General features: G+C 47.4%; 2 protein-coding genes across 2 annotated transcripts; both read left to right on the top strand.

Annotated features, from left to right (window-relative positions):
* The first annotated feature begins 117 nt into the window (after positions 1 to 117).
* RAD1 (RAD1 checkpoint DNA exonuclease) lies at positions 118 to 4,142 on the top strand. The gene is made up of 6 exons (XM_073681581.1): positions 118 to 271; positions 538 to 742; positions 1,605 to 1,713; positions 1,832 to 2,090; positions 3,109 to 3,207; positions 3,539 to 4,142. Exons 2-6 carry the CDS (start codon positions 548 to 550, stop codon positions 3,720 to 3,722), a joined length of 846 nt encoding a protein of 281 aa, XP_073537682.1. The 5' UTR covers positions 118 to 271; positions 538 to 547; the 3' UTR covers positions 3,723 to 4,142.
* Positions 4,143 to 5,931: 1,789 nt separating this feature from the next.
* BRIX1 (biogenesis of ribosomes BRX1) lies at positions 5,932 to 11,624 on the top strand. The gene is made up of 10 exons (XM_073655104.1): positions 5,932 to 6,138; positions 8,104 to 8,215; positions 8,627 to 8,670; positions 9,023 to 9,093; positions 9,190 to 9,239; positions 9,945 to 10,018; positions 10,141 to 10,191; positions 10,274 to 10,375; positions 11,046 to 11,174; positions 11,303 to 11,624. The coding sequence occupies exons 1-10, from the start codon at positions 5,998 to 6,000 to the stop codon at positions 11,552 to 11,554; spliced, it is 1,026 nt and encodes a 341-aa protein (XP_073511205.1). The 5' UTR covers positions 5,932 to 5,997; the 3' UTR covers positions 11,555 to 11,624.
* The last annotated feature ends 2,197 nt before the right edge of the window (positions 11,625 to 13,821 follow it).

Genomic DNA, 13,821 nt, shown 5'->3' with positions numbered 1-13,821 from the left:
CAGAGTTCTCCCAGAATCCACCTCACTGTATTCTCTGCGCCTGCGCAGTTACGTCAATGCCCATAACTTCGCTAGGAGAAAATAGTCCGCTCCTCTGTGTCCTCACTGCAGGCGCCATGTTTGCTGCGTCTGCTACAAGTTCTCTGCAGTGACTGCGTCTTCTCCAACATGGCTGACACCGACCAGTCGTGCTGATATCGGCTTGTAGAGCGCTCTGGTGCTGATGAAAACCGCCCTGTCTGACTGGACTCTGCGGAGGAGACAGTGAATGGTGAGTGCTGCTTGCTTTACTGCACAGCGTGAAGTGATAGCAGAGTGCTGGGACTTGTAGTGCTGCTGTTTTTTTTTTTATACTTTCTGACGGTTACTGCACATTGTCTGTTACTGGGGTCCAGTGGGCACCAATGTGGAGTCGTAAAGCGAGCACCGTATTGTCCTAAGTGCTGCAAAAAGTTTGCACCAGAGGAGACAGTTGTCTTCTGTGTTGAGAGATGATGATGATGATGATGGTGATCCTCTGTTCTGCTTTGTGTCCAGGTCTCCGGCGATGTCGTTCTTCTCGCAGTCCGAGGTGGACGAGGACCAGTACGTGTTTTCCTGCAGCCTGGACAACGTCCGCAACCTCTCCAACATCCTGAAGGCCGTCCACTTCAAGGACCACGCCTCCTGCTTCGCCACCAGCAACGGCCTCAAAGTCACGGTGGAAAATGCCAAATGCCTGCAGGCCAACGCCTTCATCCAGGTGGGAGCCGCTGAGCGCTGCGCAGGGTATTCTCTGCTGTACAATTGTATCCAGACAGTGTCCTGGACTGATACATTGTAACAAACCAGCAGCGAGATCAGTGCATTGTCGACACTGGATACAACTGGATGAAGGGAAAGTTGTGTTTTCATTCACTGACAGCAGCTGAGGTTTTATAAACGTTGACGCCCGGCGGCAGCCACATGACACTCGTCAGTAGCCACACAACGCTCGGCAGCAGCCATATGACGCCCGGCGGCAGCCACATGACACTCGGCAGCAGCCAAACGACGCCTGGCGGCAGCTACCCGGTGGCAGCCAGGCAGCACTTGTCAGTAGCCACACAACACTCATCAGTGGCCACACGACGATTGGCGGCAGCCACATGACACTCGTCGGCAGCCACATGACACTCGTCAGTAGCCAAACGACGCCTGGCGGCATTTACCCGATGCCCAGTGACAGCCAGATAACACTTGTCTGTAGACACATAATACTCATCAGTAGCCACACGACCCTCGGCGGCAGCCACATGACACTCGTCAGTAGCCACACGACGCTCGGCGGCAGCCACATGACACTTGTTAGTATTCACATGACGCCCAGCGGCAGCCACATGACACTCGTCAGTAGCCAAACGGCGCCTGGCGGCAGCTACCCGTTGCCCGGTGGCAACCAGACAACACTTGTCTTTAGACTCATAACGCTCCTCAGTAGCCACGCGACGCTCGGTGGCATCCACGCGACGCCTGGCGGCAGCCGCATGACCCTTGTTAGTAGCCCCACGGCGCCCAGCTGCAGCCACACGGCGCCCGGCGGTCTTGGCCACAGTGTCACTGATTTGTCCTTCTTTATCCTCCAGGCCGGGATATTCCAGGAATTCAGCGTCCAGGAGGATTCTGTCGTGTTTCGCATCAATCTGACCGTCCTCCTCGACTGTTTGACTATTTTTGGGGCAGGTGCTGTACCAGGTGATTATTACACTCACGGTGTTCTGCTGTGTCTGAACGGAGCAGCTCATGTTCGGTGTTGTTCATCCTAAGCTCCCTGCTTCTTGTGATCCGATATATGTTCTCTGTGTTATTCCAGCCACCTGCACTGCCTTGAAGATGGGCTACCGGGGCTACGGCCACCCCCTCACCTTATTTCTGGAGGAAGGCGGGGTGGTGACTGTGTGTAAGATTCACACCCAGGAGCCCGAGGAGACGCTGGACTTTGATTTCTGCAGCACCAACGTCCTGAATAAGATCATCCTGCAGTCGGAGGGGCTGAGAGAGGCGTTCTCCGAGCTGGACATGAGCAGCGACTTCCTGCAGATCACCATGTCTCCGGACAAGCCCTACTTGAGGTGCGGACGTTGACAGATTTTCCATTTTTGCGCTTACGTTTTTCCTTCCCGTCTCCCAAGAGCCAGAAACTGGAAGGAAAATACAAAAACCGACAATGTCAATGTAAGGATAACATGGCTGCTGATTTAAAGGGGAAGCGTCCTGCCTGCGTTCTGCTGCTTGTAGGTCGTCTCCTGTCTTTAAGTTCTTTGCTCTATTTTGCTGGTTTTGGACAGGTCTGCTGGTACCTGTTGTTCTTCTCCTGGCTGTGACCCTTGTTCTCTGCACCCCAGTCTTGCCGGATCCAAATATACCACAGCTTAGACAATGTATCACTGATGCTTCTCACAGCTGAGTATTCAGCACAGTAGAGATTAGGGATCAGCTCGGACTCCTGGCTGACACATTTCAGCTGCACCGATACATTGTAGCAAAATATCAGCTTCTGGTGCTCACAGAGGATTTTCTGCACTGGATACAATTGTAACAACCCCTCAGCTCATCGGTGTTCATAGAAATCCTGGGACCACCTAGCAAAAGTCGGAATTTTTTGCCTGCACCCCCTCTTGCTCTATCCATGGACCCCTGACTTCCAGTGATCGCGTTGTCGGTCCGATGGGGGTGAGAGGGAGGTCTTCGTATAACCCCTTACATGCTAAAGTTGCAGGATGTAAGGGGTTAAGCTGCGTTGCTAAGATCCAGCTCCAATCACAGCGTTTTACAGTAGCTGAAAAATAAATGAGATTTATAAAATCTCATTCACACGGTGCTTTTTTTTTTTTTTTTTTTATCGCAGCGTGACAGATATTTCAGCTTTTTTATTTTTCCTGTTCATAAAAGACGCTGGAAAAATGCTGCAAAAAAAAAAAACTTTTTCCCTGCAGGGAAGAAAAAAAAAAAAAAAAAACTCTGCAAAAAAAGCACTTTGTGAATGAAACCTAATTGTGCAGAATTGCTGAATATGAAAAGATTTCCTCAAAATATGAAGAATATAACTGTGCCGCCCCTGATGAATTATTCCTCTTTCTATCCCTGTAGACTCTCCACATTCGGGAACGCGGGCAGCGCCCACCTGGATTATCCCAAGGACTCCGACCTGATAGAAGCCTTTCACTGCACCCAGACCCAGACCAACAGGTGAGATGTGGATCGAGGACCCCTGGCGATCACAGCTCCTGACCCCCGGCACATGGAATATGTCCTTGCACTTCTTTATGGCTTTTACCAATATTTTATACCTGTGGATTTTCTGCATTTTATTCCTTTGGAGCAACGGAATCTGCAACTGATGCAAATGTTTGTTTTTTACTTGCTGCCTAGTGGCCGTTCTTGGTACTGCAGCTCCGTTCACATTAATAGGAGCCGAGCTGCAGTACCGGGAACGGCCACTACACAGTGACAAAACCGGCAGCGCAGGACGTCCACTGTCGCCATAACAGAGACGTGTTGTGTTTCTTTTCTGCCGCAGATATAAGATCTCCTTGCTGAAGCCGTCCACCAAGGCGCTGGCCCTGTCCTGCAAGGTCTCCATCCGCACCGACAACAGAGGCTTCCTGTCGCTGCAGTACATGGTCAGGAACGAGGACGGCCAGATCTGCTTTGTGGAGTATTACTGCTCCCCGGATGAGGATCTGCAGGACGGAGACTCCTAGCGGCACTCCGACTCTATAAAGAGGTCGTCCGGGAAAAAAAAAAAAAAGCTTTCCCCGGAGAAATAGCAAATCATGTGATACTCGCCTACTGGCACCGAGCTGATCAACTGACTGCGACACAGTGTATGGAGCCGAAACAGCACAGCGCCATCCATTGTGTAGTGGCCGTTCTCAGTACTGCAGCTCCTATTGAAGTGAATGTGATCTGTGCTGCAGTACTTATAACGGGCACTAGATGGAGTATGACGCTGCGTTTTTCCAGCTCTGTACTTTGTGTAATTTCGGGGAGGTGATGATACCGATCACAAATCTCCCTGGTTACTCATTGATGCTCCGGGGGGCCACTTATCTGTGACCCCGCTGCCGTATATGACGACCTCCCTCTCTGGGTTTGTATTATATATTTTGGGATTTTGTAAAAATAACTTTTTCAATGTAAATTTTTTTTTTTTTTTTTTTTTCAATAAATATTTCTAAAAATATATTCCATCCATGTAGCAGCTCGTGCTCCACAATTATTGCTCTCTCCCTCGCCCATACTTTACACTGCAGCACTGCTCGGTCACAGCTGCTGTTTACAAACTACAGCTGACATAATACTGAGCTTTAAAGGGATATGCCCATTTTTTTTTTTAAAGTGATAGCATTTATCACTTGAGGATAAACCATCACTTTACAATTGTGGGGTCTGACCGCTATGACCCCTCTGATCTTAAGAGTAAGGGGGTATTATCAGTGGGGGGTCCCCAGAAATTAGGTCATCACGGATCACGTCCTACCGATCTATTACATGGGATACCCCTGTAAGAAAGTGTAATCTGGGGAGTTTCCTTGTGTGACAGCCGACACTACCTGTCAGGGAATGAAAAACTGTCAGACTTTTTCTCAACTTTTATAACTTAGTCAGAACTTTTTCTGTTTTTTACAAGAGCAGCTGATTTTTTTTTCTTGGAACCATTCGAGGGGATGTTTGGGTTATTGCTTAACTTTTATTACTTTTTTTTTTATTTAAGGCCTTTTTATTTTTAATTTTATGCAGTCGGTCTTGCGAGATAAATAAAAAAATATATATATTTTTTCTTAAAAGGAAAAAAGCTAAGTAATAGGTGGACTACAGTACCCAGCAAGATGATCAAAATTAAAGGCGTTGTCCAGATGTCCAGAGGTAACATATTGATGACCTCTGCGTAGGACCGGTCATAGGTGTCAGATCGGTGGCAGCACAGACCGATTGGCTGTGGCCGGATGTGTGAACAGCACAGCGCCACACACTGTATAATGGCCGTTCTCGGTACTGCAGCTCAGCTGCAGCTGGGGGGTCGGACCCCCTCTTAATTGTTATTAATGGCTTATTCTGAGGATTTCCTGAACAGCCCCTTAATTTGCTAAAGGGCGACCTGATAAGTGTAAATATATCGCAGAGCCATTAATATCACTGAGCTTCTCTCCACAGCAAGTCTCCGAAAATCCACAGTTAAATGTGTAATTCTGCCGCCTGTGCATGCGCCCTAGGGTTACTACATCCATACAGACGAGGATTCTCTACAGTAAGAGCAGAGACCCCATATAACCCTCTCTCTGGGGGGGGAGACGTCATCATAGTGAGGCCGGGGCACAGTCACCTCATTATAGGGCCCATTCTGGGGATTAGATCACTGCGGATCCAGGGATTATTCTGATCACCGGATCTGGAGTCAGGAAGGATTTTCTTTTTCCTTTTTTTGGTGGTAAAATATCAGATCCCCCCCCCAGTCTGGACGGTGATTGCAGGACGGACGGCGGTCAATGTATAATGGGATATTACACCAGCAACCTACACTGTGACACTACAACTCCCAGCATGCACACAGCAGTATAAGCAGAGCTAATTGCTGTCATTTTTTTATTTATTTCAGAGATGAAGGTTATCATGTAACATTATATACACACACACACACATATATATATATATATATATATATATATATATATATATATATATATATATATATATATATTAACACATTAGGCCACTTCCCACCTCACATAGGGCAGTTTCCATTTACAGACAGACAGCAGAGCTGCAGTCATGCGCAAAGTGTATAGAGAGTCGCAGACAGCGGCCGCCTGTCCTGAGATATCGCGATATTACAGGACACGTGCGGATGCTGTGAGGAGCAGGAATGATATTCTCGCAGTGTCCAGCAGAGGGCGCGCAGCCGCAGCACACAACCATAGAGTTGTCCTTTCCTGCTGTACAGACTGACTTCCGGCGCCAAAAAAAAAAAAAAGCAACATGGCGGCGTACCGGAGAAAACGTGGCTTTAATGCGGAGGCTGAAAACCGGAGCAAAAAGCCCAAATTACAGCAGAAAGAAGCGGAGAGTGATGGAGCCGGAGGAGGGGACGAGTTCACCATCCCGCCGCCGGTGTCAGAGGTAGGAGCCCATCACTGCCCTCATCCTGCCAGAGCCATGGACAGTCCTGTGTGTGTATATGTGTATATATATATATACACACACACACACACTACTGATCCCAGTGATCTGTGTCTCCAGCCTTCTCGCAGGCGGCTCCCCTCACATCCAGCACTGTCTGCTCCCATACCTGCAGTTACATCGGAGCCTCCTCTTATATTCCGCATCAGATCCTTCTGTATCTATTCATATACCTCATTGTGGCCCCCCCCAACACACTCACACTTTTGGGGGGCACATCAGGAGGCTGACACCATATTATGTTTGTGCTTGAGCATTTGATTATATTACCACCGGAGCAGAGATCACACCCCCGGCCACGGTGAGAGCGGCTGCACGGACGCCTTTATAATGTACCCCGCACACTCGACTGGAACGGCCACACAACCCCTCTGTGAGTCCAATGCATGCGGCCATAGCCTCATCGGGGGCACAGCCGTAACCATAGAAAGGGGACACCAGAGAAGATACCGGCATATTTTAAAGCTGTTACCGCAATAGTATAGTGATTAATGTGAATAGGCTTACATTTATAAATCTACCGGTATCTGTCCTCAGACAATTGACATCAGAATGGGATTCCGACATTCGGTATAACAATCCATTAGGGAGGATGGGAACAACTATTCACTACCAGGACTGTGGAGTCAGTAAGCCAAACATCCAACTGCTCAATTTCCATGATACCGACTCCACGACTCCCGACTCCACGACTCCCGACTCCACGACTCCCGACTCCACGACTCCCGACTCCACGACTCCCGACTCCACGACTCCCGACTCCCTCATACACGGCTCATGTTTAAGTGATAAATTTACTGTAGCACAGATTCATCTCAGCTAAGTCTAGACCCTTAGATCAGGAATAGGACAGACATTTATAGGACATTTCATAACTTTCCCAAATTCTTATGAAAAAATATTCCCCACAAACTACTGTACCCAATTTATTATATATTTTAGGAGTTGGTCCATTTTACACAGACTCCACCAAAATGGGCTCCGACTCCACAGCCCTGTTGACTGCTAAACGATATTACCTTTCATTGTTTGTGTTTTTCTTCCATTTCTACCATAGAATATACTTTATACTTATTTAGTATATATTATACTAAAACTTATCCCTAATCTCTGATACTGAGCAGCCAGAAGATTCTGTTGTTGCGGCCTTCCCTGAAAGCGCTCCACACTTTATAAATCAGTGGGACGCCGGCGTCTTTTTGAATATTTTGCAACTAAATCCAAAAGGGGTTTCTTCATTGTCGAATGGAGTTAAAAAAAAAAAAAAAAAAAAGAAGTCCTGAAAATGCTCTGTAAAAAGACACCACAAAAATGAAAAAAAACTTTAGGGGGGAAAAAACAAACAGCATTTCCTGAAGCGTCCTCCTCTTGGAAAACTCAATGGGTTCTGCCACCTGAAAAAGTCATCGTGTGCACGGACCCCAATAGAGATGGTCGTACTCTGGATTCTCCTGTGTATTGTAACCTGGTGTGGGGTGCGGCGATCCCTGGTGTTTTATGCATAATGCTGTATATATACTGTATATGTAGTACATGGCTGGCTCATTCATGTGCGTGTATATAGGGCCCGGGTCATGTATCTAACAGATTTAAGCTTCTGGGTACAATCGCCCTAAACTCCTATTTGGGGTCAAGTCATTATTATGGGGCGATATTAGGAAGTAAAACTGCCTTTCGCTGATTGGCCTGGGGGTTGAAGAGCAGGGAGGAGATATCCTGTGGGGTGATGGCTGATACGTCAGGTGAGGCTTTCCCATGCCCTTCCTTAGGGGTTGAGGAGCAGGAATGGGAGATCCTGGAGGCGATAGCTGATATAACGTGAGGGGGTCCCGTGCCCCTACATTAATATCGCCGGGTGCCCTGCATACGTCCTGGAGCTCATGTGTCATTGTCTTGTTGTTGCAGGGTAAATGGATGAACAAGGAGCGGGTGCTAATATTTTCTTCCCGTGGAATTAATTTCCGAACCCGACATTTAATGCACGACTTGAAAACGTTAATGCCGCACGCAAAAGCCGGTAAGTGCCGCTATGATGCTCCTCGTAATGTGTCTTCCTCCAGGCTCCTTTATCATTCACTGTCGGCAAGCAGAGATCTTGTAGATGATTGAAACAAACATAAACCACATATGAGTGACGTGCACCAACACCATAACTCAATGATGGGGGTCTAATGACCCTGCAATGGTTCTGGCCACCGACCGTTCAGGACCCTACAGTACTGCCCCCTGCAGGAAGCTGTGGTGCATTTCCCTGGGAGCAGCACTGTGCCAGGTCAATGGGGTCCTCAGATCCATCCCCTATAAAATCAGGATGTTACGGCAGCTCAGTCTATGATGGGAATATGGCGGCTCCGTTATAAGACACACCAGAGGGTTTTCATCATTCTCCTTCTTTCACCACCTTCTTTTTTTTTTTATATATTTGTAGATACAAAAATGGACCGGAAAGATAAATTGTTCGTCATTAACGAGGTACGTGATGTCCGCTGTCGTGACTTCAAGGGCGCATCCACATCGGCTGGAAACTGAGCTTGAAAAATCAGCTACAAAACCCGCACAAGTTTCATGCTGATTTGCCCTCAAATTGTGAAATAAAAATCTTCATCTTGCGCAGATTTTTTATTTATTTTTTTTTACACAGCGTGTGGATATTTTGTAATCCGCCCCATGTTAAGCCAGGCTTTCTGTGTTTCTCCGTCCCCTCCCAGAGCCTGTTGACTTCTTGTCATTTCCTCTGACCCCCATTGACGGTGCGGTTTTGTGTTGCTGTTACACAAGTTGCGCTCTCGCCTCGTCGCTCTGTAACGTTTTCCTCATCTTACAGGTTTGTGAAATGAAAAACTGCAACAAATGTATTTATTTCGAAGCAAAAAAGAAGCAGGATCTGTACATGTGGTGAGTGACCCCGCATTTATCACTCGCCTGCGCTCCTCTAGACAGATTCCATACTGATTCAAATATGTTTTTCTTTTTTTTTTTAATACATTTTAGGATATCGAACGCCCCCGAGGGACCGTCTGCTAAATTCTTGGTCCAGAACAGTAAGTAGCAACTAAATAATTGCCTGCATAAGTGAGAAGGACGGGAGGCGGAGGGATGATTAGTGCAAACCAGGATGCAAAGTTACTCCTGATCCAAAAGTTTCTGATATCTAGACTTTATTTCAATTTTTGAACGTAAAACATCCCTTTAAGTCCCTAAGTGCTCTATTGGAGCATGTGGAAATTATGGGGTGAGGGTCTCTTGTAGCCACAGTATGGGGGTTCCTGCAGCTGTTACATATACTGTGTCGTACAATCTGTCCCAGTCTATACAGCAAAGCTAAGTGAGCTGCAGAAATCAGGACGCATCAGCTGATTGTGCTCTAGCGTTCAGCGAGATCTGCAGTATTTCAAGATATTTTTTTAAAGTAAACCTTTGCATAAAAAAATGGACAAGCACCAACATTTTTTTTTTTTCAGATTTTATTTTTAATAAATGCGTATATTAAATTAAAAATCATTTTCTGAGTGGATAAATCCATGCAGTCAAGACTATGCAGATCTGTCCACACTCGGATGTACTCGGCTGCTTTCTACATCGACCTCACATTGCACCACCATGTGCAGGACTAGCAATAAAGATGCTTTATACCATATATTGTCATTTTCTGTGGATCCATTATAGGTTTAAAAAACAACATCTGTCCCACCCGGACATCGCTCTCCTTGTTCATCCTTCCCTCATCCTCCTCTTTCCTTTTCTAGTTCACACGCTGGCAGAGCTGAAGATGACTGGAAACTGCCTAAAGGGCTCGCGTCCTCTGCTCTCCTTCGATCCGGTTGGTATTTAAAAAAAATAAAAAAATAAAATAAATACATTAAGAAGTATTTTGTATAGAACTACAACTCCCAGCATCCTCTGCTGTAGCTCAGAGTTACTGACCTCCTCTCCTCCTCTCAGGCGTTTGATCAGGATCCGTACCTCTCGGTGCTGAAGGAGCTCTTCATACAGGTAACGGCGTCTTCCACGTCTCCGCGTTCGGTTCTCTCGGTGCTTTCTCTCTGTCACATAACATCTTGGTCTCTGATTGCAGATTTTCGGAACCCCGAGATATCACCCCAAGAGTCAGCCGTTCGTGGACCACGTCTTCAGCTTCTCTGTAGCAGATAAGAGGATCTGGTTCAGGAATTATCAGGTCGGTGAATACAATTCTTCTGTCCGGACCGATCTTATTTCTTCTTTTTAAATTAATAATAATCTTTATTTATATAGCGCCAACATATTCCGCAGCGCTTTACAATTCAGAAGTTGATATTCAACAGTCATAAGTAACATAGCTAAAGATAATACAATAATTACAGCAAAAATAATGACGACCCTGCTGGTAAGAGGGATGGGAGGTGACACAAAGTACAGGGGCTTATTTACAATGATGGTCCGGCCATCTTGAGGGGATGAGGGATAGATAAAGGCTGCAGGAGCTCGTCACCAGCCAGTATCTGTAGAGCTTTTTTTGTTGGGTGTTTTTTTTTTTTTTTTTCCCCAATCAGCTTGATGTCAAGGAAGAAATGGTTATTGTTCTTGGAAGAAAGATGAAATAAATGAAAATTGGCCGAGCTAAAGGTCATTCTTAGATACCCAGCGGTCCTCGAAAAAACCAAAAAAACCACTTCACTGGGTGACAATGCAGCTTTCACCTGCTCCTAATTGTGCACCGTTCTGGAGCCGCAGATTTACACCACTGCTGTAAACATGCAGCTGACGGTGCCGTGGTGTTGGCTGCGCGCCGTGTGTGACCATTGATAGGATCCTTCCTTCGGCCTTGTATTCGTGTTGTAATTCTACTTCTCGTCCCATTGGCGCAGATCATAGAGGAGGACGCGTCTCTGGTGGAGATCGGACCGCGGTTTGTGCTGAATCTCATCAAGATTTTCAAAGGCAGCTTTGGAGGACCGACCCTATACGAGAATCCGTACTACCAGTCCCCGAATATGGTGCATACCCTTGCATTATTTTTGGACACGACTCTGTCCATCTCTTTCCATTCCGTTTGATCTTTTTCGTTTGATTTTCTGCACAATTTGCTGACGTCTTTTTTTTTTTTTTTTTTTTTTCTTCTCAGCACCGGCGCATTATCCGATTGGAAACGGCGGCAAAGATTCGGGAGAAGCAACAAGTGAAAGAACTTCAGAAAATGAAGAAGATGGAAGGCGTCGTGGTCGTTCCTCACGACCCCACGGCTGAAGTGTTCACCACCAAGGCTGAAAAGAAACCTCAAGTTATCGAGACACAGCCGCCGGTCCTCAAACCCAACATGAAACGGAAAGACAAAAAGTTCAAACGCCAAAGACTGAGCCAGAAAAGGCGCTTATGAACTGTGACGAGGGGGTGGGGGTGCACTTACCAGGTCTGTTTTATAAAATAAAAGAAGTCTTTGTCTGTTACCTCGTTCGCCTTTATAATCAAATTTAACGTTTGTACAGCAACAAACACCAAGGTGTGAAAGGAGACCTACCAGAAGAAGGGATAAGACCCTGGTAGTGGTCCCCGAAACCTGACGCTGCACCACTGAGATTGATGTTCTCCGTGATAAATCACATTGTTTATACTTCCAGACAAGTAGGTTCTGCCTTTAGGATTTTCATAGTTTCGCCTTGTCACCACAGATAGTCTCCTTCTGGATTTGGATTGTGACTGCTCGTTTCGCATCTACCGCTGTCACACTGGGACTTTTTTTTTTTTTTTCCACTTTGGCCTCCTTTTTTGTTCTTCCAGTCTGAGGAGGGGGTTGGGCAGCACCCAAACAAAGCCACCATAGTCCTTTGGATCTGAGGCTTATGGCAAAATGATGGCACATTGTACTGGAAGTGTGTGCCGTGGACTATTCTTCTTTTTTTTTTTTTTTTTTTTTTTTTTTTTAAATTTTTCGTAGTCCCCTCTGGGGACTTATATATGCAAACTCTTGTACAGTACACAGAGGAGCAGAAACACTACAGACATAGGAGTCTTCAGAAGGTTCCCAGCTGCCAGGACTGTTCATCGGGCGATGGGCTTAGCTACCCCTCTGTTTGATAAACAGTCGTGATAAGAATTTGCTAATACCACAGCACCTACTTACACGACTACAGTTACTGCCTGAAGTGCGGTTTGTGTTGCTGCTAGTGGCTGTCACGTCTTATTGCCGTGGTACGGGTAGATTTTTCTCTCATGGTACCACGTCCATTGCCAGTGCCAATTTTGGTTCAACATATGTGCGACGCTCGCCAGCCCTCACCCTGGGAAGTGGGGTTACTCGGAGCCGGGTCAGATGTTTGGTGGGTTGTAGCCGCGGCCTGGACCTGTTCCGTGCCCAGGGCCGTCACATTTAAAAGGGTGTAATGGGTTTACAGGGTTAGTGTTCATCGAGTGGTGGTATTGACTACGCCACCTGTGGTGTCTGGTGATGGCCACCAGCGCTGCGGCAGTCCTCTGAGGCTGGATGTAGTGGCAGCTTTGGATGGTGCTACTCCCCACAGGCGGAGCAGGGCCTCAGGGCAGAGAGGCGGATGGAGGGAGTTGTAGTGGAGGAGTTCTGGTGCGGTGCAGAAATAGAGACCGGAGGCCATAGGGGTAGACTTCCAGGGTTTTTACTCACGGTAGAGCATGCAGCTGCAAGGCTTCTCCCTGCTCCTCACGGGGCTCTGCGGCCACCAGGACCGGGGGTCCGACAACCTCCGAGTAATTCAGGTGCTTTAGTCAGGACCCCGCACCAGAGTGTTCCTAGACTTCAAACTAAGTCCTCTCCTATCCGTGTGTGTAGAAAGGCTGGGTCTCCCTCTGGACTATGCACAGAACAAGGGTACGGGTGGCGACTCCGCTCCGTCCGTTACCCGGTGGGATCCACTGAGCCTCCGGGCTTCTCCGAATGAGACATAGAGTAGCAAAGTCAGATATCGGGGCTGGTACCCCTTTTGCTGCAGGAATCCCTCTGACTAGGCCAGAATAGTGAGGACAGGTGGCGTATGCCGCTCCGTCTGCACCCTCCTGGGATCCTTTTGCCTGTGGAGCTTGTCTCCTCTACTCCCCTCCAGGCCTTCTTAGGTAGGGACCTTGACTGGGTAGAGACAGCCGTTAACTCTTGCCCGCTCCTCGACTCAAGGCCAGAGAACGAGGACCGTGTCCCCATCAACTGCAGGTTCACACAGAAAGCCACGTTCAGTGATGAAGATCACAATCAAAAGACCATAAGCCCAAGATGGCTGTTTATTAAATATGAGTTATTAAGCGTAACCTACATGTGCATCCTCCACCCTCACCCACTACATGGTTCCCCCCTATCTTTTGGTTCCCCCATCTCCACTTATCCCTGCTGGGGCAGCACACTGGTGCCTATTAGCCCCCCCTACAGGTGGGAGAAGTGTAGTGTTGGGTGCGAAGGTGGGGTCCTGACAGTTGCACCATCCTTACCTCGAAGGAGAGATACCACACCCCATTAAAGAGGTGCAGTACCCCTGTGGCGATCGAACCCCCAGGGGCGCCACACATATACTTGTGTCAAAAATGTAACGTTGATGTCCTTTACCTGATTTTGTCGCCAGCCACACCTTAACCACTCCTTGGAAACTCGCATGACGGCTGAAAAAAGGCTAATGCCCCAACAGC

This window comes from Phyllobates terribilis, unplaced genomic scaffold (genome assembly GCF_046119375.1).
Source record: "Phyllobates terribilis strain yellow unplaced genomic scaffold, ASM4611937v1 Scaffold_1__5_contigs__length_1240528914, whole genome shotgun sequence".
In the NCBI taxonomy this organism is placed as follows: domain Eukaryota; kingdom Metazoa; phylum Chordata; class Amphibia; order Anura; family Dendrobatidae; genus Phyllobates; species Phyllobates terribilis.
This window is presented reverse-complemented; position numbering and strand designations above follow the sequence as displayed.